Consider the following 24631-nt stretch of genomic DNA (forward strand, 5'->3'; position numbering starts at 1 on the left):
ACCTGCTGGAGGCCCATCTTGGGAGGGGGCTGCAGCTTATCTCTGCCACCCCCTACTTTGCTTCCAGCAGGCTAAGACCCAGCCCAATAGACTGCCAAAGGTTTTTTTTTTTTCCACAGTGGGATGCTCCAGAGGGGTCAGGAAGAGCTGCCAGGCCATGGCTGCTCCATGTGGGACAGGAGCAGTGTCCAGCCCCTCGCGCACTGAACGCTTGAGACAGGGTGGAGATAGTATTTTTTTTTTCTTTCTTTTTTTTTTTTAAGAGACTAAAACAAGAGTCAACAGCTACGAACACAAAAGTTTCCATGGGCAGCGGGGGGAATGGGATCTGCCCCATGGCCGGCGGGATCACGTGCTGGAAGGTGGTGATGGCGTGTGCCCGGAGGCAGCGGGCCAGAGTCCTGCCCGGAATTCACAAAAATAAAAATGTTACAAAAAAATTAAAATAATAATAATAATAATAATAGTAGTAGTAAATCGGGTTTGCCAGCTTCCTCCCTGCACAGTTGTCTGCATCTTGGGACCTTGGCAAAGCATCCTCCTCCTCATCCCCCTGTGTGCTTGCTGCTCCTGGGACCGAGGCCCCGGTGTCGCTCCAGGCTCTATGACCCTGCGGTGCTGGTGGGCACCTCCTGCAGGGCCAGAGGGGTGACGCGGGAAAATCCCAAACCACAAAGGGGAGGGGTGGAGTCTCCGGGTTTGCCAGCGGTGTCCCGAGCACGGAAAGGCACGGCGCCCGCCCCCCACGGCCGGCCACAGTCTGGAGAAAGAAGAGGAGGAAGCTGAAGGCTCACCCTCAGAGTCTCGGGATTACAAAAGCTGAGAACTACAAAACTAAATACAAAGGGGAGAATCAGCACGTGAGCGTCGAGCCCTTCGCTCCCCGGCGTCGCTCCCGGCGCTGCCCGCGCCGTGCCGGGGGTGGGGCGTTTCACATCCTCCCTGCGGCGACAGCCCCGCGCCCGGCGCTCCCGCGCTGCTGCATCGGCCGTTCCCAGGCTGCTCCTCACACCTTGTAGTAAATGTTGGCTGGGCTCTGCGGGGGCATCTCCTGCACGATGTAGACGGGGTGCCCGTAGTCCCCGCTCACCTTCTCGTAGTGCGGGCAGTAGTTGTTCTCTGTAGTCCGTAAGGGGATGATGATGTCGCTGGGCTCCGAGCCCGCGTTCCCGCTGCATTTGGGGCTGGCCAAGGTGCTGAGGGACAAGGCTGCGGCTCGCTGCTGCGTGTGCTTCCGGTGACGCTTGCGGATCTTGATCAGGAGCACAACGAGGAAGATGATGATGAGGATGAAGATGACGCAGCCGGCGCCGATGGCCGCGAACACGGCCACCTTGGAGCTCAGGAAGCCATCGCTGGGACCTTGGGTCTCCTGCCCGTCCTGGTTGACGGAGCCTGCAAGGCAAGAGGAGACGAGGGTCAGAGAGGCAGCCAGACCTGTGCCCTGTCCATGCATGGATCACACCTGTGGAGCAGGGGGAGGACTTGCCCATTGGAGCCCCCCTCTGCCCCCCAAACTCAGCACAACTGAGTGCTGTGCTCCCAGGGAGGCAAATCCCTCACCTCCAAGGGGATGGCACTTGCTCCCCACCTTCCCACCCCAGTCAGACCCACACATCTCTGTGAAGGACTGGGCAGGGCAGGCAGGAGCCCCAGGCATCCACACCACACGCCCTGCCCCCCACCCTGCACCCCTGCTCCTCTTCCCATCTCCCAGCCTATGGAGGAGAGTGTTGAACATTTCCAGATTACTCTATTCCAGACCTGGGGAGCCTTTGCCCCCCGCAATAGACTGGGATGCCCTGGTGAACGTGGGCTCTGACACCCAGACCCTCCCAGTCTCCAATTACTGACCCCTGGGCCAGGGCAGCCACAGCCCCTGTGGGGGCAGCTCAGAGGTTGATCCAGGCAGGAAGAAAAGAGAGACTTCCCAGCTTCATCTGATTCCACTTTGCTCTCAGAGGGGTCAGGAACTCAGGAAACCACCTTCAAAGGGCTCTCACACCCGAGGACCTCACCTCCTCCAGGCCCTCCCAGATGTACTGTGAGGAACACATGGGAGGAGGAGGAGGAAGAGTGCTGAAACAGCACTTCCCTGCCAAGCTCTGCCAGGAGCTGGGAAAACAAACCCAAGCTACTCTGCACCCTGGGCTTGGGACAGCAGCAGGGCAGCAGAGTGGGCACAACACTTATGGCAAACCCATCCAGATCCTGGATCCGGGGCGTCTGGTGTCCCTGGGATCCAAGCAACAAGCTCAGCTTGGAGGGGGCTTCATTGGCCCCACAGCAGGCAAAGCCCTATCCCTCTCCAGGGGGATCCCTGGAATACCCACCTGGCTTGCCAGGGTCCTCCACTGCTGGGACCTTGCTGCGTGGGCTCTGCGTGACAACTTTCACAGTGTCATCCGACTCCTTGCTTGGCCGACTGGTTGTCAGCTGCTCTGGGATCACTGCATTTGGATCTGGGAAATGGCAGGGGAGGGATGGAAGAGAAGCCTTGATCCAACCTGGAAAGCTTGTTCCCCCCTTAAAGAAGTGCCCCCAGTTGTCAACCACTCCCACGGGGGCACAGGAGCACTGGGAGATGCCGAGAGCAACAGAGCAAGGCTGAGCTGCTCCAGGGCTTGTGAGAAGCATGTCCCCACCCTAATTCCCTGCTTTGCTGTTTTCAGAGCTCCCGTGCGTGGGCTGGGACAGGTTTCTTGCTCAGGCAGCGGGAGGAAGGGAAGGGCAGGCAGGAGGCCAAGGCTGCAGCACGGTTTCGCCTGTTTATTATAAATATTGGCCCCGACGTGCAAACACAATAATGAGAAGCAGAATCGGGAGCTGCGCGTCCAAGTTGGGGCCAAAACGAGCCCAGGGCATTGCTGGGGCTGGGAAGCAGCTTGGGCTGGAGGTGGTAGGGGGCAGGAGCTCCAGGAGGAAAGCCTGTTGGTGATATCCTGGTGTCCCACTGCCACCGGAGCCCACACAGCCTGGTGGCCTCCACAGCTGAGAGCCACCAAGCCCAATCCCTGATGCCTGACCAGCTACAATCTCCCCTTGGATGCCCGGGAAGTCACAGGGGCACTGCCTGCTCCAGCCCCCCACAAGGCACTTGCAGGGCTCATGGGCCCTGTGTGGAGCTCACTTCCCACTGGGATACAGCCCACAAGGTAACTGGGAACAACCACTCCCTTTCAATCCCAGTGTTCTGCACGTGTGCCATGTTGGCAAGAGAAAAATGGCAGGAAGAAAGATCCTAAAAATGCAATTCTGTTGAACCAACCCAGGAGTGCTCCCAGGGGCAGCTGGCCTGGCCTCAGCTTCCCAGGAATCTTGAGCTCCCACATCCCCCAGAGGAACAGGGACCCTGGTTCAGGGGGAGACCCCAGGGAACAGGAGGACTCACCCTGCCCCACTTTCATGACAATCTTCATGGAGCGTGTCTGGCAGACCCCTCCTTCCCGGTTCTCCAGGCCATCCAGCGTGCCGTTGGAAGTGGCTGCAAGAAAAGAGAGGGAATGTTAGACAGGTCCCTAACAGGCTCCTAGGAGCTGGAAGGGCACTGCTGAGCAGCTCTTTGCTGGTCCCTGGCATTACTGTGCAGGACCCCATTGTCCCCTGGCACTGCCAAGCAGGTTCCAGTTTTCCCCCGGCACCTCCTACACCAGGGATTCACTCCTGACCCCCCATATTCACACCCCAATCTGGAGCCCACCGAATTCCCAGCTCCTGCCCCTCCCAAAGCTGCTTGCAGAAGTGAGGACATGATCCCTACAGCTTCCTCTCACTGCCACATCCACACAAGTGAGCCATTCTCCACGCCTGCACCCTCCTCCCCCTTTAATTCCTGGATAATTTCCTTTGCTCCTGGTGCAGAATGGGAACACTTGCATATGCACAGTTTAAATTATACATCTCTAATTACACCCTGTGCCTTGGTGAAGAATGTAAACTCAGAGCCCCAGTGGGCTCTGGGGGCTCTAATTGCAGGGCAGAAATCACTTAAATTCACATTAACTTTTTGCTGGAGCTGGCACAGAGTTTTCAGCCCCTGGATCCCATGGGAGCACAGGGAAGGTCCCCCATCCTCCAGCCCTCTGTGGGGCTCAGGGCAGGGGGACACGAGAGAATAAACCCAAACACAAGGATTTCAGGATTCAGCACCTAAATGGAAGATTCTGCTAAACAGACTCAAAAAACTGGCCCTGGATGTGGCCACTGTGCCTGGCATGGAGCCAGATCTGCCCAGGGACCAGGATGGTTCCCACCTCATCACCTCCCTCCATCTCAGCAAACACAAATCATCCCAGTGCTCCACCAAATCGAACCACAGGGATCAATTCACTCAGGGACGCAGGGAAACCCAGAAGAAGCTCAGCAACAGCTTGGGGAAGGCAATGCTAATGGAGAAACACAGAGTCCAGGGATCATTTTCCAGACACAAGACAGGACTTGGCCAGCACTGCGCAGCCAACACCTCCCTGAGCCTCAAGGCCAAAGCTCAGCCCCGGGGTTTCAGGTTCCCTGTGCAGCCCAATTCCTGCCTCCATCCCACAAAAAAACAGGACTGGGAGGAACAGGTGACTGACAGAAATTTGGGATGAATCCATTGGACCCTGCTGGGTGTTGGTGAGGGGACAGGAAGAGGCTGGAGTACAGAACAAGGTCATCCTTCTACATTCCCCTTCCCACAGCAGGAGGTTGGGTGCCTCCATGAGCCTCCCTGCTGGGATACTCTGGAAAGCACCCAAATCCCACCGGGAAGCAGGCTCCAAGTCCATCAGCTCTTTCCAAACACCTCTGAGCCATCAAGGCTCTCGCCTGAAACTCCAGCAAATGTTTTTCTAATCATAAAGTCCTTGGGCCATTTGCTGAGTTATCACCCATCCTGCAGTGGGGTCCCCCCTGCCAGCAGCTCCCGGGATGGAGCCGTGCATCCAGCTGGGATGGTGCATCCAGCTGGGATCCACTGGCAGCCGTTCCGACAGCAGCACTGTCAGCACCAAGCCCCATGCAAACGCCTGGGAATGTGGAGAAACGCCCCCGACAGCCTGCACGAGTTCTCTGGAATCCAAACAGGATGGACCTGAGCTCAGACTCCCCATAAAAACACATCGGCAGTGAACTCCAGCAGAAAGCTCGGCAGCCCAGTTCTCCCAGGCCGGAGGCACCGGTTTGGGGGTGAAATAAGCAGATACATCCCAGCTCATAGCCCTGAAGGAGCTCCTTGAACAGTTTCCCTGCTTTCCAGCTCCACGCTATGGGTTGTTGCGTCTCAGAGAGACTCATCCATTGAGGGAGAAGGCAGCAGTCTGTAAAACCCAGTCCCCGTGAGGCTTCACGAGGTCTGATTTATAAATAATTAACTAATTATAACAAAATGAGGTAACAAGCAAGTGTGGTTCACGTGGGGGAAACCAAAAGATCCCACAAAGGCAGCAGTTCCTCCAAATAACTATGGAGACATTCCATCCACATACAAGAAAAATATTAAAGGTCCAAAGAGGACAGAGGGAGCAGCTGGAACCACAGGGATGGACAAAGGGACACAGCTGAGCATCCTTCTTCCCACCCCACACTTGGACATAAAGTTTCTTCTTGTTCTGGCCATGGAAATGATGAGGGAGGAAGTAGCTTTAAGAGGGAACCAGGTAGAAAAATGGAACAGTTGCTTGAGGGAACAAAAAAAGAGGAAAAACGTTTGTAAAACCCACAGTGATGGTCTTGGAATGGCCTCTGGAAACAAGGACACAAGCTTCCACATCCCCTGTAAATCCACAATGGACCGGAGTGAAGTTGGATGCTCCATGCAGCTGGTTGGGCTTCCAAAAGTCAAAATCCTAAATCCCCAAATCCATCCAAATGGTGCAGAGTCCAGAGAGTTTGACGTGAACACGTAGGGCAGGGTGATGTGAGAGCAGCAGGACCCTGATCCATTGGGAAAGGCTCCTCCAGTGCAATTCCCAGTGAAGCTCAGGGATGAAGAGCTGCTCCTCCTGCTCCGTTTCCTGCTTTCCCAGTGGAGGAAGCCCCAGCGGAAGGCTCCAGGCTCAGCTCAGCCCAGCTTCAGTGGATCCAGACTGGGATCCAGGTGGCACTTGATGGATTCTCTGGGTGCCTGTGCCACTAAATGCCATGGTTAAGGCGAGCTGTGGTGATGCCACCAATGCTCAGCCGTCAATGGAACCCAGAGTCAGCAACCCACAGAGGAAAACGTTAAATCCATAACCATGGTAGAGGCTGCAGGAGAGCTGGGAGAGCCCCGAGCTGTACAGAGGCAGCTGCAGGGCAGCAGCAGGAGGCAGAGCTGTGACACGATGAAGGAAGCCAGGCAGGGAGCTGGGAATACCCACGGAAGAGGAAATGGCAGGTCTGAAAAAACACTGTCACCTCCCCACGCCACACCAGCCAGGCTCAATCCAGCCAGCCCAGCAATGCTGAGCATACAGGAGCATTTTCCTGCCCTGTTCCATTCTGGAAGGATTCGCAGGTTGGCTGTAGGACTGGGAGAGCAAAAATAACCTCTGGCCAGTGACTTCCAAAGGCGGACTTCCAAAGGCTGTTCCCAGCCCTGAGAGCCATCAGATGCCTCTGCCCTAATGGAGCATTAAGCCCCGGGCTGCTGAGTGATGAGGATTTAACAGTGATACCATTAACCATGTAATTGCTTGTCAATTTAGAGGAGATGCTCAGCCACCATGGAAGCCAGGCAGGACCTCCACTCCTGGAATCCCACATGCCCATCCAGCCCAGTGACACACACCACAGAGCTGGGACAGATGGCTGAGACCCCCAACAACCCCACAGTCCCATCTCCAAGCCAGCAATGCCATGTGCTGTCCCTGCTGCCTCCTCAGCGCCAGCACTCTGTTACCAGAGCTCTTCTCCCTCCCCTAAAAATATTTCAAAGGAGAACTCGGGTTTTGGCAGATGGGAGACGCTGGAAGTAATACCTGGCAAGAGATGAAGGCAAGGGTCTCTTAAATGGTCAGCCTTGGCCAGAGCAAGATGTTTGGTTTCTCTGCTGGATTCCCTCTAGCAGGGCTGCGTTATGATTTGGGCCCCAAAGCACAATTAATGTGCTGAGACTGTAGCAAATCCAAGTCTCTTTCCTTTTATTGCTCTTAATCACTCTTCCATCTGTGCAGCTCAGCCCTGCTCCAGCCCAAGCCAGGCACGGCGTGGCCACAGCACGGCCACAGTCCCCACCACCCCCCTCGCCCCCAGACCTGCACAAGGTTCGTGTTTCCAGCACTTCAGGAGAGGTGGCAGCATCCCACCGGAGTCCCACAGCCTGATCCTGATCCCACTGGAGCCACAGGGCGCACCCTGGCAAGGGGCAGCTGGTGCCAAGCAGCCTCAGCCCAGCCTGGACACCCATGGGCTGAAAGCCCCTCCTGGCACAGGTCACCCTGGAGATGTGTCTCCCACATCTCTGACGTGCTCGGACACTGCCAGAGATCCTTGCAGGAATCCACAAGCAGACTGCACTTCAAATAAAATCCCAGCTCCTGCCACCTCCCCTCTCCAGACCTTTCAGGCTGTTTTACACCCCCTCGGTACCGACACAGAGGTGCTCCACTGGAGCCCAACCCACCACGGGCACTGAGCTCCATCCCCCGCTCCCAGCCAGGGCTGGCACCCCAGGGGACACGGAGCCACTTCCAGGTCACGGAGCAGAGGCACCCGCCTGCTCCACTGCACACCAGCTCCCTGGGGCCTCCGGGGAGCACGGCTTGGTTACAGCCCCTGCTCCTCCTCCTCCTGCCCCTCCCGCTCCTCCCAGCCACCAGGGCCACGCAGCTCCGGCTCATGTCATCCCGTTATTGGTACTATTAGTATTAATATCAGCGTCACTTCCCAGCCAGCCCCACCGTGGGGACACGAGCCCCCCACCCCGCACACCTCCCCCAGCCCCTTCCCTGAGCTCCAGCACATTGGCTGGGGCTGCTGCCAGCGCTGGGGCAGGGGCCGTGTGGAGGGAGCTCACCCCACGCTGTCACACTGCCAGCGGGGCCGGCAGCCTTCTTCCAGCCTTCTCCCAGCCTTCCCGAGGCAGCTGCACCGGGAAGGGGCCCTGCAGCCCCTGAAATGCCTGTGTGAGCCAGCCCGGCCCTGTCCCGTTCCTGCACGGTGCAGGAGGTGCAAGGCTTGGGTTTCACAGCCACTCCTGCCAGCTCCAGAGCTGCTCCAGCCAGACGGTCCGGCATGGAAAGAGAAGGGCCATGGGGGCTGCTCCACCAGCACTGCTGACTGCAGGAGGGCCACCTCTGCTCTACTCCTTGGCATCAGGGCACTGCCAGGCCCAGGACCATGCCATGAAGCCAACTGGGATTGCTGTGTCCCTCCCCACAGCTGTACAGGGCAGGTGAGGAGCCTGTCCCTGCAGCCAGCCCATGGAGCACTGGGAATCCGGCCATCTCACAACTCCCTGCTCCACCAAACACAGTGGGAAAATCCCCAGTTCAAACGCACTGCTGGAAACAGGAATGAAAACCATCACAGGGGGTTTGGCTGGGATGGGGGTCGGTTTTCCCTAGTCAGGGTCAGGACCCCCAAAATCAAATTAAAGGGTTAAATTACCCTATTTCTTACAGAGAGCAGAGGGACACACACAGTTACAGCCGGAAAAAGAGAGGACACCACCCACTACATCCTCACCACCTACAGCTCCACTCTCTCCCATTCTTTCCTGGGGCAAAGGGAGAACAGGCAGACACTGGAGTACTCACTGGAAAAAGACACTTTAACCCAAGTAATGCTTAAGTGAAAAGCTAATTTCCCATTAAAACAGCTTTCTGGTGGAAAATTATATCCAACCTCAATTAGTATCATAATTAAGAGTCACTGCTGGATTGCGGGGAACCTCATCCAGGCTGGAAAGCACATCTTTGCTGCATGACCACAGCTTGGTGACTCACTCAAGCCCTTTATCATCAATACTGTCCATGTGGATGAGCTGTGGAAACTCCCAGCATCCTCATCCTGCTTCCTGCCCAGCTCAGAGGGACCATGGTCCTAAATAAACCCTTTGTCTTCAAGGCTCTCCAACCCTTCCAAAGAAAGAGCGCGTCATTGGGAGAGGAAGGTGATTTGTAGGTCTCTGTGGTCGCCCCAAGCAACTGGAGACAGGTCAGGATGAAACTGCCACATAATTTCCCACCTGATGCTCTGCCAGAATCAGTCGTGGGCCCCACTGGGAGCAGGAGGGGAGGAAAGCACTTGCTGCCTTTTAACAAGGTGTAAATCTCTCCTGTTAGGTAGCAAAAACATCTCAGAGATGACTGAGGAGTCCTTTGAGAAGGGGATGGAGACAGACAGTGCCATTTCCCAGCTGCAAGGCCAACGCCAGCTGCCCACCTGAGCTTGGGCTCCATCCATGGCCACATTCCCAGGGGCTCGTTATCAGGGACAGAGAGGCTGAAAGAAGGATTGATTCATGTGTAGATCTTATGGAAGCTCCAGGTGCCTGGGAGAGTGCAGGGAGCCAGAGAGGTGCCAGGCAGTGGGGAGAGGCAACAGGTCTGGGTGCTGTGGGACAGCCAGGAGGAAACCCCAGTACAATTATAGGCAAACTTTGCTTAACCACCAGGAACTTCTGGAACTGGGGAGGTGACATCAGTGAAACTCCTGGCCCAGAATTGCAAATAATCCCCTGCCTGCAAGAGGAGCCAGCCCAGACACTGCTACCACCATGGCCATGCACCCACCTGAGCCCGGCTTGGAGTAGGACCAGATGGGGCTCCCAGTGCTGCACCCCACAACAACTGGAGCAGGAGATTATCCACTGCTCCTGAGGATTGCATGGCAGGACCCCAGGAGCTGGTCTCTGCTTCAGGCAGACACGAGTGCGTGGATCAATCTCCAGCAACACCCTGAGTCACACGGTTTGGAAATTTCCAGCAGATGCCACATAAACCCTTGACTCTCCAGACAAGGATTTGCCTCCTGGGTGAGTAATGGACAGAGGAAGGGGGCTCTCTACCCCTAAATTAGAGCTGATCCCACTGCAGCTGCCTCCAGATTCCACTGCTCCTGCAGCCCCCTCTCCATGAGGTGTGTAACTCCCACTCCACACTGCCAGGTGGGATCAAAGAGCTCAGGCATTACACAGCAATAGCAAAAACATCAATCTCGGGGCAAAGAGACTTCAAATGGAGGATGACACCAATCCTCCCTGGAAAGCTGACCCACTAAAGGTGCCACACACCGCCTGGCCTGGCCTGGCTGAGGGGTGGATAGACAGAGATCCCTAAAAATTAGGGATGGAAAAAGGTGGCATGTCACAGTTCATGAACGTCAGACTCTGCACCCTGCAGATCTCAAGTTCCAAGCGTGGAGGTGCTTCCTGCAGCTCCCAGTGAGCTCTTGGTCTGACAGACAGCACCCACCATCATCAGCATCCACCACCACATCCCAGCACCCACCACCACATCCCAGCACCCACCCTCACATACCCAGCACCCACCATCTCAGACCCCTCCATCCACACCAGTTCAGAGCTGCAGTGACGCCAACAAGCCTCTTCTCAGCACCACAGGAACAGTGGATTGCAGAAGGGGTCCCAGGAGAAAAGCCCAGGAAGAGGGTCTTGATGGTATGGTTTTTCAAAAAAATATGCCAAGAAAGTAGCTGCCTGCACTTAGCCATGCACAGCTTCTCAGACACACCAGTACGCCAGGATGTGTTTCAATTCCTCATCAAGCTGAAAGCTCCTTCTGCCTTGAGAGTCTCCTATTCAACATTTAACCCAAAAGCAGACAAGTTTAATCTCTTCTAGTGTCCCAGAGGAAGTCCTCAGAAGTGACCATCACTGAAGAGCCAGGCCCACCACAATCTATGCAGCTGCAGCTCCAGGAGGTGCCCTGGGATTTCCTGCAGACACAGCAGGAGGAGCAGGGGCTGAAAGAGCCAGGATGAGGAAATGGAAGATGGGATGCACTAAAAAACCTGCTTTGGTGTGAGCCATCCCAGGAACAGGGGGACAGAGCAGGATCAGGCAGGTGATGCAGGGGAAGATGTCACCTCTTCACTGCCATCACCCCTGCACGCCATCTCTACTGTCATCTCAGTGTTCAGGAGCACTGAGGAGTTAAACACGTTTTGTTTTCTCCTAATGGGTTGTGACAATTCTAAAGGGGTTGTGACAATGCTACAGATGCTCTTGGAAATCATTTCTCCTGGGGAAGAGCACCCTGGGATGCAGCCAGCCCAATTTCCCAGGCAGACAGCACCCAGTCCACATCTCCAGAGCCTTTGCTGTGCCAGGGCCACAGGCAGAGCTGGGCTGCCCAGCAGCTAGGGAGTTGAGCGGGCATGGGGACCCCTGGGTGGGTAGTCGTGGCAGGCAGGAACCCCTGGGCGGGGATTTGTGGCAGGCAGGGCCCCCCTGGCCCCAGAGCAGATCAAAGCATGGGGTATTTACCTCCCGGCCGGGCGCGGGACACCGGCCCTTTCTGAGGGGGCTTTTCATCCCTATTAGGGCCGTGAAAGGCTGAGCCATGAGATCAGCTGCCAGGGGCTGTCCGGGGACAGCACTGAGCTGAAAAGGTCAGGAGGGAGGAGGAGAAGAGAAAAGAGGCAGAGGCTTAAGGGACAGGGCTCAACAAAATCACATTTACTGTGGTCACGCTCTTCAGACAAGCCTGCAAGACAAGGAATCGCGTGTTGTCTAAGGGCCATTATTAGGGTTTGACATGGCCAGGGCCCAGGCTTTGAAGTCGGGAGCAGGACACCGTTAGAGTAGTTTGTGTCCGGCCTCCGGCTCCCACGCGGCATCACCATCCTCTGCCAGCGGCTCCCAGCGGGATGGGCATGGAGGAGCAAAGCCCCAAAACCAGATGGAGGCCACCAGGCCGCCTGTGCTTGGTCCGGGTGTGTTGCAAGCCAGGCCCGTTTGGGTGAAGAATGAGGAAGCCGCTTAATTGGGGTTTTATAAGCAGAAGTTCACAGCTCCCATCGTGGCATCAAACGGCCCTTGGGCTTTCAACTCCCCTCCACCAAACAAGTTGTGGGAAGGAGGATGAGGAGCACATGAAAGTGGCCACATTCAAATGGCATCAGCAAAGAGCTGACGGGATGACAAAGACCCCCTGGCACAGCCCCCAGCCCAAGGAACCAGTGAGGGAATTATCAAATCCCAAGGAATGTGGGAAGGAGCACGAGCTGCTCCACACAAATGCACTGGCACGGGCTGAAGGCTTCCCAAACCGACGGAAGCTGGAGGAGCACAGCCAGAAAAGCAAGTATGGCAACATATCCCAAAAAAGCTCCCGAGGAAGGAGGAAGGATGATCCTGGCAGCTGGCAGGGTACAGGTGACCCCCATCCCCATGCTGAGCTGCAGGAAAACGCTGACTGAGCGTGGCCCAGGGACGAAGCCGCATCACAGCAGCAGCGATGGTTTACAACAAATAACTCTTGCCAGGTTAAGACTAATTGCATCTAAAAACAGAAATGCAAGACAAGGGCTTTAACACAACACTCAGGGTAATAGATCTGCTCTCACTGCATCCCACTGCCAAGAAGCGTTGGATTGGATTACGGACATTATTACATCAAAAATGGATTGAAGGGCTTAAGGACTCACAATAAACAGCAAATGCCTCGGATTTATGAGGAAACATCTACTAGGACCTTGCTTTTCCTTCAGCATTGCCATCAAACAAGGGCTCTGTGCTTTAAAGAGGCTCATGGGACAGATCAGACACTGAGGAAGAACACCTGGAAGAACACCTCAGCACCACCACATCTGCAAACAGCTGCCTGGAAATGCGCCCCAAGGATGAGCAAAGTTTGCCTGGGGTGACATACTCCACTAAATACAGAAGGGGCTGCCAGGACCACCACCAGCCCCAAAAACCAGAGAAGGAACTGGGAACTATGGGAGTCCATCCAGTTCATCCCCTGCCATGGGCAGGGACACCTTCCACTAGCCGAGGCTGCTCCAAGCCCCATCCAGTCTGGCCTCAGGCACTTCCAGGGACAGGACATTCCAGGAATGGACTAGGTGACATTTAACAGTTCCTTCTAACGCAAACCATTCTTTGATTCTCTGATCCAGAGCTCCGGGATAGCAGGGAGCCACTGCGGGAGCTCCTCCTCATGTCACCCTACTGCCAGGACACAGGGATTAATGGATCTCTATCCAGGCACCTCATTACCAGAGATAGTAAAACTGGAGCAAGTTCAAAGACGAGCAGCAAACACAATTAGGAGTTGGAGTGAATTAGGAGGGGAGGTGGAAGGAGCTGAACCTGCAGGGCTGGATAAGCCGTGGTGGGGCTGAAGCTGTTCACGACATCCCGAGAGTGCAAGCACCCGGAAGGGGGAAGGCTATTCCAGTGGGAAGTATTTTGTAGAGAGGGGACAAGACACTGGGCACAGGGAATCCCACCAAGGTACCAAAGGCAAGCAGGAAAACACCTGGGAGACCAGGAATGGAAGAAACCACAGCCCAACATGATATAAAACACAGAATTCCTAAATTCCCAGCTTCTTCACCCTCTTCACCCTGGGGATGGTGCCCATGTCCTGCTGGAGTCCCACATGCCCCCCCAGTGCAGACCTGGAGGCAGACACTGCTGCATCTTGTTCTTTATGGAAAGCCTTAGGAGTAAGCATCACCTTTTCTTAATCCACCCCAAGGAGCAAAGATGCTTTTAAGGAAAGCCTGGAGCTGCTGTGGAGGGGGTCGGTGTGAGGCTCCGGAGAGGATGGGGACAGGGAACAGCAGCTTTCAAAAGCCTTTTCATTGCTAAGCCGAGGGCTGGGGCCACGTCCCTCCATGATAAAAGTGTCCCTAAACAAGGCTTGGCACATCCAAAGTGATGGCAAGGAGCAGTCCTGAATAGGAGGGACCCCGGGAAGCCCCCCAGCTCCAGTGAGAAGGTTGTCCAGCCACTGGGGAAGGTGGGGGGATGAGTGGCATACGCCCCGTTCCCCTCGGCTTCAGTGTTGTTTCCCCAGCTTAGAAATGAAAAAAAAGAAAAAAACCCCTTTGTCTGTCCAGGCAAAGCTTGGGGAAAGGGAGGGGAGAAAAACTGGGGAGGGTTGGGGCGGGGGGGGGGGGGGGGGGGGCGGGAAAGACAACATGTGGGTGGTCTGCTCAGGAGAGTTTTGACTTTGTTTTTTTGGCTATTTTATTTCTTGGCAGAAAGAACTCCTGGGGCTGCTCGGCAGAGGGTACGGCCAGATCACAGGAGCATCCTCAGCCCACCCAGGGGCCAAAGTTCAGCTGGCAGCTTCCAGCTCTGAGGGGTTTCGCATCAAAGCTTGGAGGAGTCAAGAGAAATTAAAGTCAGAAACGGTCCAAGGCAGGGGCAGAGAGCACTGCCAGCCCCCTGAGGAGAGGGGAGGCATGCCACAGGGATGCTCCAAGCACCCTGCTCACTGCATCCCCATACAGCCTGAAACTGGGAACAAGAGGATAAACAGGATTTTATATTAAAAATGAGCTTAAAAGGCTCAGCCCAACATCTGACGGGACGCACAGCCGGGATTTCCCAAGCTGGGCTATGCCGTCTTTACAAAATCCCGGCTGCGTGTCCTGTTGCATCCGCAGTGAGCTGGAGCCGGTCACCTGCAGTGACCCAGGTGTGCTGGCAGCCTTGGAGGGGAGCTGGCATCGGCTCAAAGCCACGGGGGCCCTGCAGGAGCCGCGTTTGGAGTCGGCAATGCACCGGCAGCCGCTTGTGAAAGCACCTCCCAAAGCTCCAGGAGGCTGATTTTCACTTCAGTTTTCATGTGAAATGCAAAACAGCTCCATAAAATTTGGGTAATTCAGAGGCTGGTAAATCTTTCTGCCTCCACCTTTCTGATGGACTTGGTTACCATGAGAGGGATCCCATATTTCTTCTTGGTGCTTTGTTCACCTTCTGAGCTCATTTAGGGGAACCTATTTGTCTTTGAGGGCTCTCTGCAGCCTGAGAGTCCCACGGGCTGTAGCTCAGAGGACCCCAATTTCAGCCCTCTTTAGCTTGAAGACCATGCAAGTGCTTGAACTTGACCCCTGAACACAGAGGAGCCCCTGACCGAGTGCTTCAAGATGTTTGCCTGACCCAAGTCTGGCACTTTGGCCTCTCTTCCAAATTTCTGCCCACTGCAGGCAAAGCTGGTATTCAATCGAGCTTTCCATCAGCTGAACGACAGCTGAGGAGGGCTGAAATTTGGGCTCCCAGAGCCACCAGGCTGGTGCCAGCTGCGGTGACGGAGATGGGAGCCTACATGAAGTTGTGCCAGGGCTTTCAGCCATCTGGGCTGGAACCAGGGTGTCCTGCCCCCATTGCCTTCAAAGCTGGTGCCCCTCAAGTGGCACATGTCCCCATGTCTGGACAGTGACAGTGACCATTGCTCTGGAAGAGCCTGGCCCTGCCACAGTGACTCAGCCCTGCAGAGTCCGCGGACACTGCCAGCGCCGAGCCGAGCTGGCTCCACAGGTTGTGGCGCCAGGTCGTCCCTGCTGTCACCCCTCCTGTTAGGGAAACTTCCCTGGCTGATGATCCAGGAGCCACTTTGGCATCTCCACAGCCACACAGGGAACAGAGCCCACTGCGAGCCCCTGTCACCACCCAGCAAAATTTGCCATGACAGAAGTGACGAGGGCTCAAGGCTGACCTGCCAGAGCTAGGCCCGGCTGCTTCCCCTGCATCAGATTTATTCCAAATTATTCTGCAGCAAGATTCCAACAGCCCCAGCCAGGCTCGCTGGGGACATCCAGACCAGCAGCCTCAACACAGCACACTACAGCACAGCCCCCCCATCTCCACTGCCCGCCAGAGCCTTGCCACCCCCTCCCAAAGATTCCAGGCTAAAAATATCCTGTTTCCAGCCGGGAACACACCGCTCCCACGGCCGGGCGCTCGCTCCCACACAGGCAGTGACCCCTGTGCCGGCCGCTCGCCGCAGAGCCCACGGCACACAGCGAGGGGAGCTGAGCCGTGGCCACCATGCCCTTTGCAGTGCACCCAGCCAGGCGGGGACAGCCAGGCTGAGGAGGAGGGCAGGGGACAAAGAGAGAGCTGGCAGCGCTGCCCAGACATGGCTGAGCTCCCCCTCCATCCATACCAGAGCAGGATACATTTCTGTGCAGCAATCCCCTGCATGCACAGACCACAGGCCCTGAAGAAATTCCAGCTCCCTTCTCTCTCCCCTCCATAAAATGCCATGGTGCACCAAGACACAAACAGAACAAGCCAGTGTGCAGAATTTTTCAGACACTTCAATCACATCTCATCACACACTGGACAACACCAGCACTTCCCAGTGCTGGGACTGCTCTTGGAGGCAACACCCAGGAATAAGGACAAGCATCACCATTCCTCTTTCTCCCCAGCACCAAACCAGAACCGTGCAACACTTCCATCAAAGACGGCAGCAAGAAATAGGCTCCAGGCATGACAGCACTCCAGGGCCGACCCCAGATGGGGATGTGTTCCTGCTCCCTGCCATGAGCAGGGCAGGGGACACAGCACAGCAGCCAGATAGGGCCTGGTGACCCACTCGGCCAGTGACACATTCCTCCCCCTGCTCCCATCCAGTGGGACATATTTTCCAACCGTGTCAGCTCTCTGCACCGGCCAAGTCACACACAAGTGCCTGGTGACACTCTCCAGGCGCCCAAGCCCTCCCGAGCCAGGGCTGGCAGCGAGGAAGAGGAGGGCGACTCACATGTGATGAAGTAATCCTGCTGCCGCTTGAATTCCAGGCCCATGTAGTTGGGGCTGAACTCCTGGAACTTGATGGTGAAGCGGATCTCCTGCTCGGGCCGGTTGCACGTCACCAGCACGTTGGGGTCCATGACGGTGCTGCAGGCATCTGCCTGCTCCTTCCTCACCAGGTACAGCTTGTAGTACTCATAAGGCTTGGACGGCTCCGCCTTGGGGCAGATAATGTCCAGTTTATCCCCGATCTCTGGGTAGATGACCAGCCCCTTCCCAGTCATGAACCTGGAAGAGAAGAGGGTAAGAGGTTACCACGTGCTGGAGGAGAGGTCACATCAGCGTGGCCCACCCCACTCTAACACCATTATTTTATTTTGTGCTTCAGCACTGCTGTTCCCCCCCGTAAGATGGGTTTTGACACTGAAACCAAGTTCTCCTCTTCTTTCACCATCCCAGCCTGTGCATGGAACCAGCACAGGCTCCTGCTGACAAAACCAGGGCTGGCTTGGGTCAGTCCCGCTCGCCATGGTGAGGGTGAGCACCCTTCCCGGCCCAAAGCCTGGCATCCAACCAGGAATGTGCCTTCCCACAAAGGGCTGGGAGACGCCGCGGCTCTGCCCGACGGCCAGGCAAGGAGCTTCCTGCAGGGACAGGCAATAATTAGGCATAGGGAGAAGTCCTGACAATGGGGTGCAGGGAGGGATCCCGTCCACGCCCCAGCTCCCTGAGGAATTCCTGTCCTTAAATGGAAGGGAAGGAAGCATCCTGCAGGACAACTTCTACCGAGCCAGGCTCAACAGCGTGCCCAGGAGCGTGGGAGGACCGGATAGAGAGGAGCAAGAAGGGAGGAAAGCTATTCGGGGCTGGAAGGCAGGGCATTGGGAAGGGTAGGAAGGTAAGATGCTGATAATTAACATTCGGATCTTGTTATGGTGGGGCAAGGCACTGATTAGGTTTTTTCAGCATGAAGGAGAGGATTAGGGCAGCAAGGAGGGAAGCAGCAGATCATCTGCTTTGATGTAGGCAACTAAACACGTTCCTGATGGGAGATAAGGTGGGAATGGATTTTCCTGCAGAGTTATCTCTGCTGCAACTCCCTCACGTAATCTGGGCAAAGCAAAACGCAAAGTGAGTGCTTTGCCAAGGCTGCACGACCATGCTTCCCCTTCTGCTGTTGGACACAGCCCATCCCTGCCCCAGCCCACCCCGGAGACTGGATGGGGGCCGGAATACCTTCTCCCCCAGCCAGCTCCTCCAGCTGGAGCTGCAGGCTCCATGGAAGGAAGATCAAACACAGAAGACCAACCTGCTCCGTGGCTCCATGCAAGTCTTAGCAAGAAGCCACAGAGCTGGAACCAATACCAGGCCTTTGGCTGCAGGAGCCAAGCAGATCCACAGGCTGGGCTGGGAGCAGGCAGGCAGAGCCGGAGCCCACGCAACCCCAGTGCCTTTGGCACAGGCTCCGGAGCTCAGTGCCAGCTGCAGCAGCAGGGCAGACACGCAGACATCATCTGCACCTCACTTGCAGCTTGCCAGGTCAGAGGAGCATCCCAGGCACCCAGGGCATGGCACTGGGATGACGGGTAGAGCCCTATCATGGAGCTGGACTTAGAGAGGTTATGGGTCCATCCTTCCTGCCTGGCTGCAGCTCCAACACATCAGCTCCAGTAGTACCCAAAGGAGCACAGTGGGGCAGCTGGGATCATCCCAAACCCAGCACTACTGGCACAGCAGCACACGGCAGGGTGTTTTGTACAAGTCATGATTCGGGCAGAAGGTGACCAGGAGAGAGTGGGAAACCTGGCCCCTGGAGGGTCTTTAGGGATGCAGGTGGGATGCAGAACCTGCCTCCATCCTGGCACTGCCAGCAGGTGAGCCACGCTTTGCTTCACACCACCAAGTAGGTCACCTGGCCGATGGCCAGCACGCAATTCCAAAGATTTGGGAGCGATAAAGGCTTCCCCACCCACGGCCGGAGACCTGACGCAAGGCCGGAGCGGGAGCAGGAGGCAGGAGCAGCCCCTGTCCCTCCCTCCCCGCCCGGCCGCAGACACGCAGTGCAAGTGAACACTTGCACGGGTTCCCACCCCAAGAGGCAGCTGGATCCCACACTCCTTTCTCCATGGTTGGGCTGAGTCAGAGGCTTCCTGGCACAGGACCCTGGAGTGACTCAAGCTCCCTCCTCCAGCCCCTGCCAGCTCCCTCCTGCCCAGAAGATGCCAAACAGGAAGCCACAAACAAGTCAAGCAGATGTCTTGCACCGCTGGAGCAGGAGGAGAAGGCTCCTATCCACCCTCATCTCCATACCAGGAGGACCTATCACACCTCTGTGGCCAAAACCTTGGCCAACACCTGCAAACCAACCGGTCCCTGGGCCACCAGCCTGTTGGGATCAGGCCAAACAGATTTGTAAGCAGGGGAGGGGCCATGAAGCAACCGAGGGAGCTGAGAACCTCCCAGCACCACATCCTGCTGGCACCTCTTCGTCTCAGGACCTTCAGGACCAAGGCCTACCTTTGGTTTTTGTAAGGATAAAACAAGGAGGCAAATCTCTTCCACGAACGCACAGTCTCAGCGCCAGAAGCACACAGCTGCTGTCTGGGAATAACCCCAGGAACATCTTCCAGATCCACACAAACATGGAGTGAGACAGAGGCACTTCCCTCTGCGTGGAGCTTTTGCACTGCTCCCTCCAACCGCTGCTCCCCACCAGCCGCATTCCCATCGGCACACAGACGGTTTTCCCTTTGTCCTCCAATTTTCCTGATTTTTTTCTCCTCCATTTCCCCTCTTCTCCTACAGCAGGGCTGTCTCCAGAGGACAGCCTGGGCAGCACAAGGAGAGGAGATAAACCTGAGGCATGTGCCTCAAACCCCTCACACAGCTCTTCCAGCTTTTCACCACACAGAGAGACCTTTATTTCCCCAAAAAATTCTGCTTTGTCACAAGAACAGCTTGTGATGATCATCCTAGGGAAGACCAACAACAGTTCCCACCATGCCAGAGGCTGGTTCTCTGGCAAATTTTCCTTTAAAATACAGAGTGAAAAGCACCATTTATCACAAGAAAAGGAGAGGAAAAAATGGCCAAAAATTGTCACATGTTGCCTAAACGCAGGATTTCAGCCAGTTCTGGAGACAAGGAATTTTAGTTCCAAGGGATGGTTGAAGACAAAAAGGAATTACACTCTTGACTTGTCTTCACAAGGACATGTCTTCACATTTATCTTAACCCGGAGGAGTGAACAGAGCAGCTCTTAAATTAATAGGGAGATTCATTGTGCCCTCAGAGCACCCACTGTAATTTCAGGGAGGGAAGGGGGAATCTGCTGTTCCTCTGGAAAATACAACCTGATATCCCTGTTTTAAGGTGGGAAGGGGGAAAAAAAAGAGAAAAACTAAAACTGAGTTCAACCTTAATGCTGAAACAACTCTCAGCATTAAGAATCACTCTCCTCTACCTTGACCAACACGTGGGAGGAGGATAAGGGCTCCAGCTTTATTCCTGCCCCATCCCTGAAGTGTCCAAGGCAGGTTGGATGGGGCATGGAGAAACCTGAGATAGTGGAAAGTGCCCCTGTCCATGGCATGGGGTGGAACTGGATGAGCTTTAAGGTCCCTTTCAAACCAAACCATTCTGGGATCCTGTGATTGGCACCATCACCAGTTCACATGCAACATCCCAGCATCCTTTCTCTGGGCGTCCGAGGGGGTGGGAATGACTAACTACAGCCATTAAAGCTTAAAACAAGTGTTTTTTTGCCAGCTGAGCAGGTGGAGAGGGCTGGCAGCTTCATCCCTTAAAGCCCTTGAGGTGATTTTTGGGTGGCACCCGTGGCTGCCCACCCGCAGAGCCAAGGGACCATCCAGGCCATCCCAGCCAGGCATCCCCAGCGCCACTCCCGGCCCCCAGCTCCCGGCCCCGCAGGTTCCTTGGGAGCGATCAGGTGGCAGCGTCCAATTTCCTCATTGTTTCGGGAGGTGTTTTCTGATGGGAAAGGTGAAAAGGGGATTTGTGAGCCTTGTAAACCGATTCCTCCGAGTTGGGTAAACAACGGGAGCTCTGTTGGCAGCAGGATGACGGGATGCCGGAGCAGGGAGATGGGATTAAAGTGCAGCCTCTCCCGTGCCCTGAGTTGGGGGGCTGCTGGTGGGGCCCCCAGTCCCTTGCAAAGCCCCCCTCACTTCCCCCTGGGGGTCCAAAATGCAGGATCTGATGGAGTGACCGGGGACTACAGGTGGGACCTGCTGGAAGAGCCATGGACTCAGCCAGGGCCCGGAGGCATCCCAGAGATGGAGGAAGAACACAAGATAAGGAGGAAAATAGAGCAAGTTTGGCCAGAGTAAGATCAGGAGTCATACTGGAAATGATACCCCACTCCTCTACACCCCCCTCCCATGCAGGCACCTCTCCTCCATGTGGGAGACATGCATGGATAGACGTGGATGAGCCAATGCATTCCCAGCAATCCTGCAGACACGACCGTCCTGCAGATAAGTCATCCAGAACCTTAAAATCCAACAATCCTTCAGCTCTTGGTTAGGGAAGACCAAAAAATGGCCTAAAAATACAATTTTTTAAGAGAATGGGTTGACATATTTTCCATCTGCTGTCCCTCTGGATCCAGGCATTCCTTGCACCACATCAACCACAGAATCTCCGGGGCAGCATCACCTTTCCCCACGTCCACAGCATACGGTTCCTCTCACCTGATTTCAGGCTTGGCAGAAACAGAACAACATTTCCCAAGAACCTTCTCCTTGGAGAAGATGTTCTAAAGCTGATGCTGACATACATATAAGATGACATATGCTAAATGCTGTTTGCTTCAAAGAAATCCAAAAATAACTGGATCTTACATGGAGGACGAGTATGTCTGGCAGGGAAGGCTGACAATGCCTGGCAGAGCGAGACCTGCAGGAGCTGGGAGATTTTCCTGGCGTCTGGGCAGCTGAAGCCCCCATGGGCCAAGCTCTCCACACCAACAGAGCATCTGAGTCCTTCCAGATGGAACACAGCTCCCACCCACTGGGAATCTCCTGAAGGAAGGGATGGGAAGGGGCCAGATCCAGTAAAAAAGCCAAAGCTCCATATTCAAACTGGCTCTGGGATCCCAAAAAACAATCCTGAACCCTGTGATTTGCCGGTGCCCAGCCACACAAAAATCCAATCCTGCCCTCTCTGCCTCATTCATCCAAGCTTCCCTAGTACACAGCAGCCATGCCCAGGCACTGGGGACTCTCTGCCACTGGCCAGAAGAAGCAGTCCTGTCCCCAGTGCTGTTTTCCAGACCTCTATGTCACAGAACCACATCACAGCCCCATCAAAAGCTCCCTTGGTGACACCCAGCCACCCCTGCCCTTGCCAAAACCTGTATTTTCCCCAAGAAAGAGAATCGAGAGGTCAGTAGTAAAAACTGGAACCTAGCTTAGGTGAAGTGGGATGACACAGGTTTACCAGACAGGGACAACCACATTGTCCTCAGGGAGGCTGAGCTGAGAACATCAGACACCCCTTGTCATAGGGAGAGGTTCTCCTGCTGACACCAGGAGGTATCAGTGAGACAGTGCAGCCCCCACCCACCTCACTTCACCTCTCCAGAGCTGAAGACAATCAAACCAGAGGAATTACACCCTAATCTCAAAGGCCCACCTGATCCCAGCACAACGCCAACATCCACAGCCCTTCCCCAAAGTGGTGCCAGCATGCAGAGGCACAGCCCCTTTCTTCTGTTTGACTCCCATTCAGCTCTTGGGAACAAAGATACTCGGTGGAAGGAAGTTAATTACAAGAGGAATGAAAAGGTTTCTCCCTCTGTATCTGTCGCCTTCTCGCTCGTCCATCGCGCCGCTCATCACCACAAGAGGGTAAATAGGAGCACACGAACCCCCACGCTCTCAGATCCCACTCCTTTCATGTGCTCCTCTATTATTAGTCTCCTTTAGAAGAGCCTGCCATCTTTTTTCCCCCTGCTAATCTATGGATAATTATTTTCCTTGCCCTTCGGCAGCCCTCTTCTATTTCTGCTCTATCCTTTGGAGCCGAGGTGGCCACACAGAACCAGCAATTCCAGGTGTCTGAAAGCAGCTCATATCTCCTCCAGTCCTTTGGTCTTCGCTGTTCAAGGAGATATTTTTCACTTTCCAGCCCCCTAAGTTCCTCACTATCCCTGTGAGAGGGAACAGCCTCTGCTGAGCCCCCCGGGGCCGTTCTGTCCAGTCTCCCTCCCAGATACACTCTAAGGCCTTTTTTCTTTCCTCATCTCGGGTTTAATGAGGCCCATTCAACCCTCCCAAAGACAAAAGGCCCTTCTCGTTTCCAAACGGATTTACACGACGCATCAGTGAGGCATAAACGAGTCTCCATGGCAACGCTCACCGGCCCCCCCAGCTCTGGGATGCCATTTTCCAACTCTGCTGCTCCCCAAAACCCTTTTGTTGCTTCCCTGCCAGCCGGGAGGCTCCTTGCAAGCTGGTGACCCCCCCCATTCCACACCCCCGGGTGCCAGGGTTGACCTTTTTTGAGGTGAAGTCACAAGACGCCCAAGCCAGTGTCCCCCTGGCACAGACACCCCGGAAAGCTCGGAGCCTGGGTCACGGTCAAGCCAGGGTTGGAATTAAGCAGAAAGGATGCAAACACCAAGTGCCAGGGAAAATGAACCCAAACCACCCCTCTCTGCCCAGAAAGGGGGAGTGATGCCCAAGGCAGTGTAGTCTGTCCATGCTCAAACACCAATCGCACTCACAGCATGGCTCCCAGCACCTCTCAACAGGGAAACCTGTGGCTCTGGAGATTCCCATGGCTTTGGCAATGGCCAAGAGGCCACTCCACACAGATTTGGGAAACAGGAGCCCCATGTTCAACACTTTGGACCATAACTTTCCCCAAGCAGCCTCAAACACTGAAGGCTGAGAGAGCACCTTGCTTACTCTGAGCAGCCCTGGAAGCCGGGAAGGTGGGATTCAGGGAAGGTGGGATGCAGAAAAGGTGTCATTACAGCTCCTTGAGCTCTGTTCACACGTTGCACTCAGTCACTGCTGTAGCTATGAAGAGCAAGCTCTCACCCAGCATCTCAGGGACACACCAGAGAGCCCACTTTTCCAGGAAAATACCCATGACTGTTGGGTTTCTCAAGCAGGAAGTCAGGAGCAGGATCCTGGTTTCAACTGCAAACCTGCAGCTTGTGGACAGGTCTGCTTTCCCCTCCTGCAGTCCATACCCCTTCTCCTAGGGCAGAGTCACACCAAGGTTACCACCGGCCAAGAGCAGAGGACGGTTCCAGCCATCAGGATGCTGGGAGAACAGGTCAACAGGATCCAGGAAAGCCGGCATGGATGCTGTGGAATGCCAGCCACACCTCAGCATTCACAGCCAGCAGCTGCCACCACAGCTGGTGACATCCCTGGCCCCAGTGACTCAGTCCTCCTGTGCCATGGCAGAGCTGCAGGAAGGGCTTTCTCCCGGAGCTATCCCCATAATTACAGCATGGCCAGGGAGAGTATCCAAGTGCCAGACTCCCCAGCAGCCCCAAGGAGGATGACAGATCACCACCACCAATGGCAGCGCCCACAAAAGGAGAACATTCTCCTTTGTCCCATCGTGGGCTTGGCCAGGATGTATCCTGATGCCAAGTCCATCACTTCCAGGGACAGCTGCTGACCACCCTCATGCCCCAAGGAGGAGGAAGAAGAGAAGGGGGAGGAGAGGGAAGGCTCCCAGCAGCAGGAGCAGCCATGTGCTGCTCAATCCTCCCAGGTCCGCGCACACTCCATGCACTCAGACACTGCACCCGAATGATCTCAATGCAAACCTAGCGAGGGGGGGAAACAAAACCTGCTGCTAATTGAGGGATTTTGGAGTAGATTTAATTAGGGCCAGAGCACTGGCGCAGGCTGCTGCTGCCACCTGCAGCACTCTCTGCAGCCGCTGGCATGGGCTCGGGGGACCCTGGGCTCCCGCCCACGCCCGCCTGGGGTCCGGACAGGG

At 55.5% G+C, this 24631-nt stretch overlaps 1 protein-coding gene across 1 annotated transcript in view; it reads right to left on the minus strand.

The window, feature by feature from the left end:
- Positions 1 to 578: 578 nt before the first annotated feature.
- The window catches only part of EFNB1 (ephrin B1), a 44779-nt gene continuing 20726 nt past the window's right edge, over positions 579 to 24631 (minus strand). The window contains exons 2-5 of the mRNA XM_066182138.1: positions 16653 to 16930; positions 3392 to 3484; positions 2334 to 2462; positions 579 to 1395 (exon numbers count right to left, since the gene is read on the minus strand). Coding sequence (XP_066038235.1) covers positions 1007 to 1395; positions 2334 to 2462; positions 3392 to 3484; positions 16653 to 16930 — 889 coding nt within the window. The 3' untranslated portion in view covers positions 579 to 1006. The remainder of the gene's footprint in view (positions 1396 to 2333; positions 2463 to 3391; positions 3485 to 16652; positions 16931 to 24631) is intronic.

This window comes from Chamaea fasciata, unplaced genomic scaffold (assembly GCF_029207755.1).
Source record: "Chamaea fasciata isolate MVZ Bird 193981 ecotype frontalis unplaced genomic scaffold, bChaFas1.0.hap1 SCAF_4, whole genome shotgun sequence".
NCBI classification, from domain to species: domain Eukaryota; kingdom Metazoa; phylum Chordata; class Aves; order Passeriformes; family Sylviidae; genus Chamaea; species Chamaea fasciata.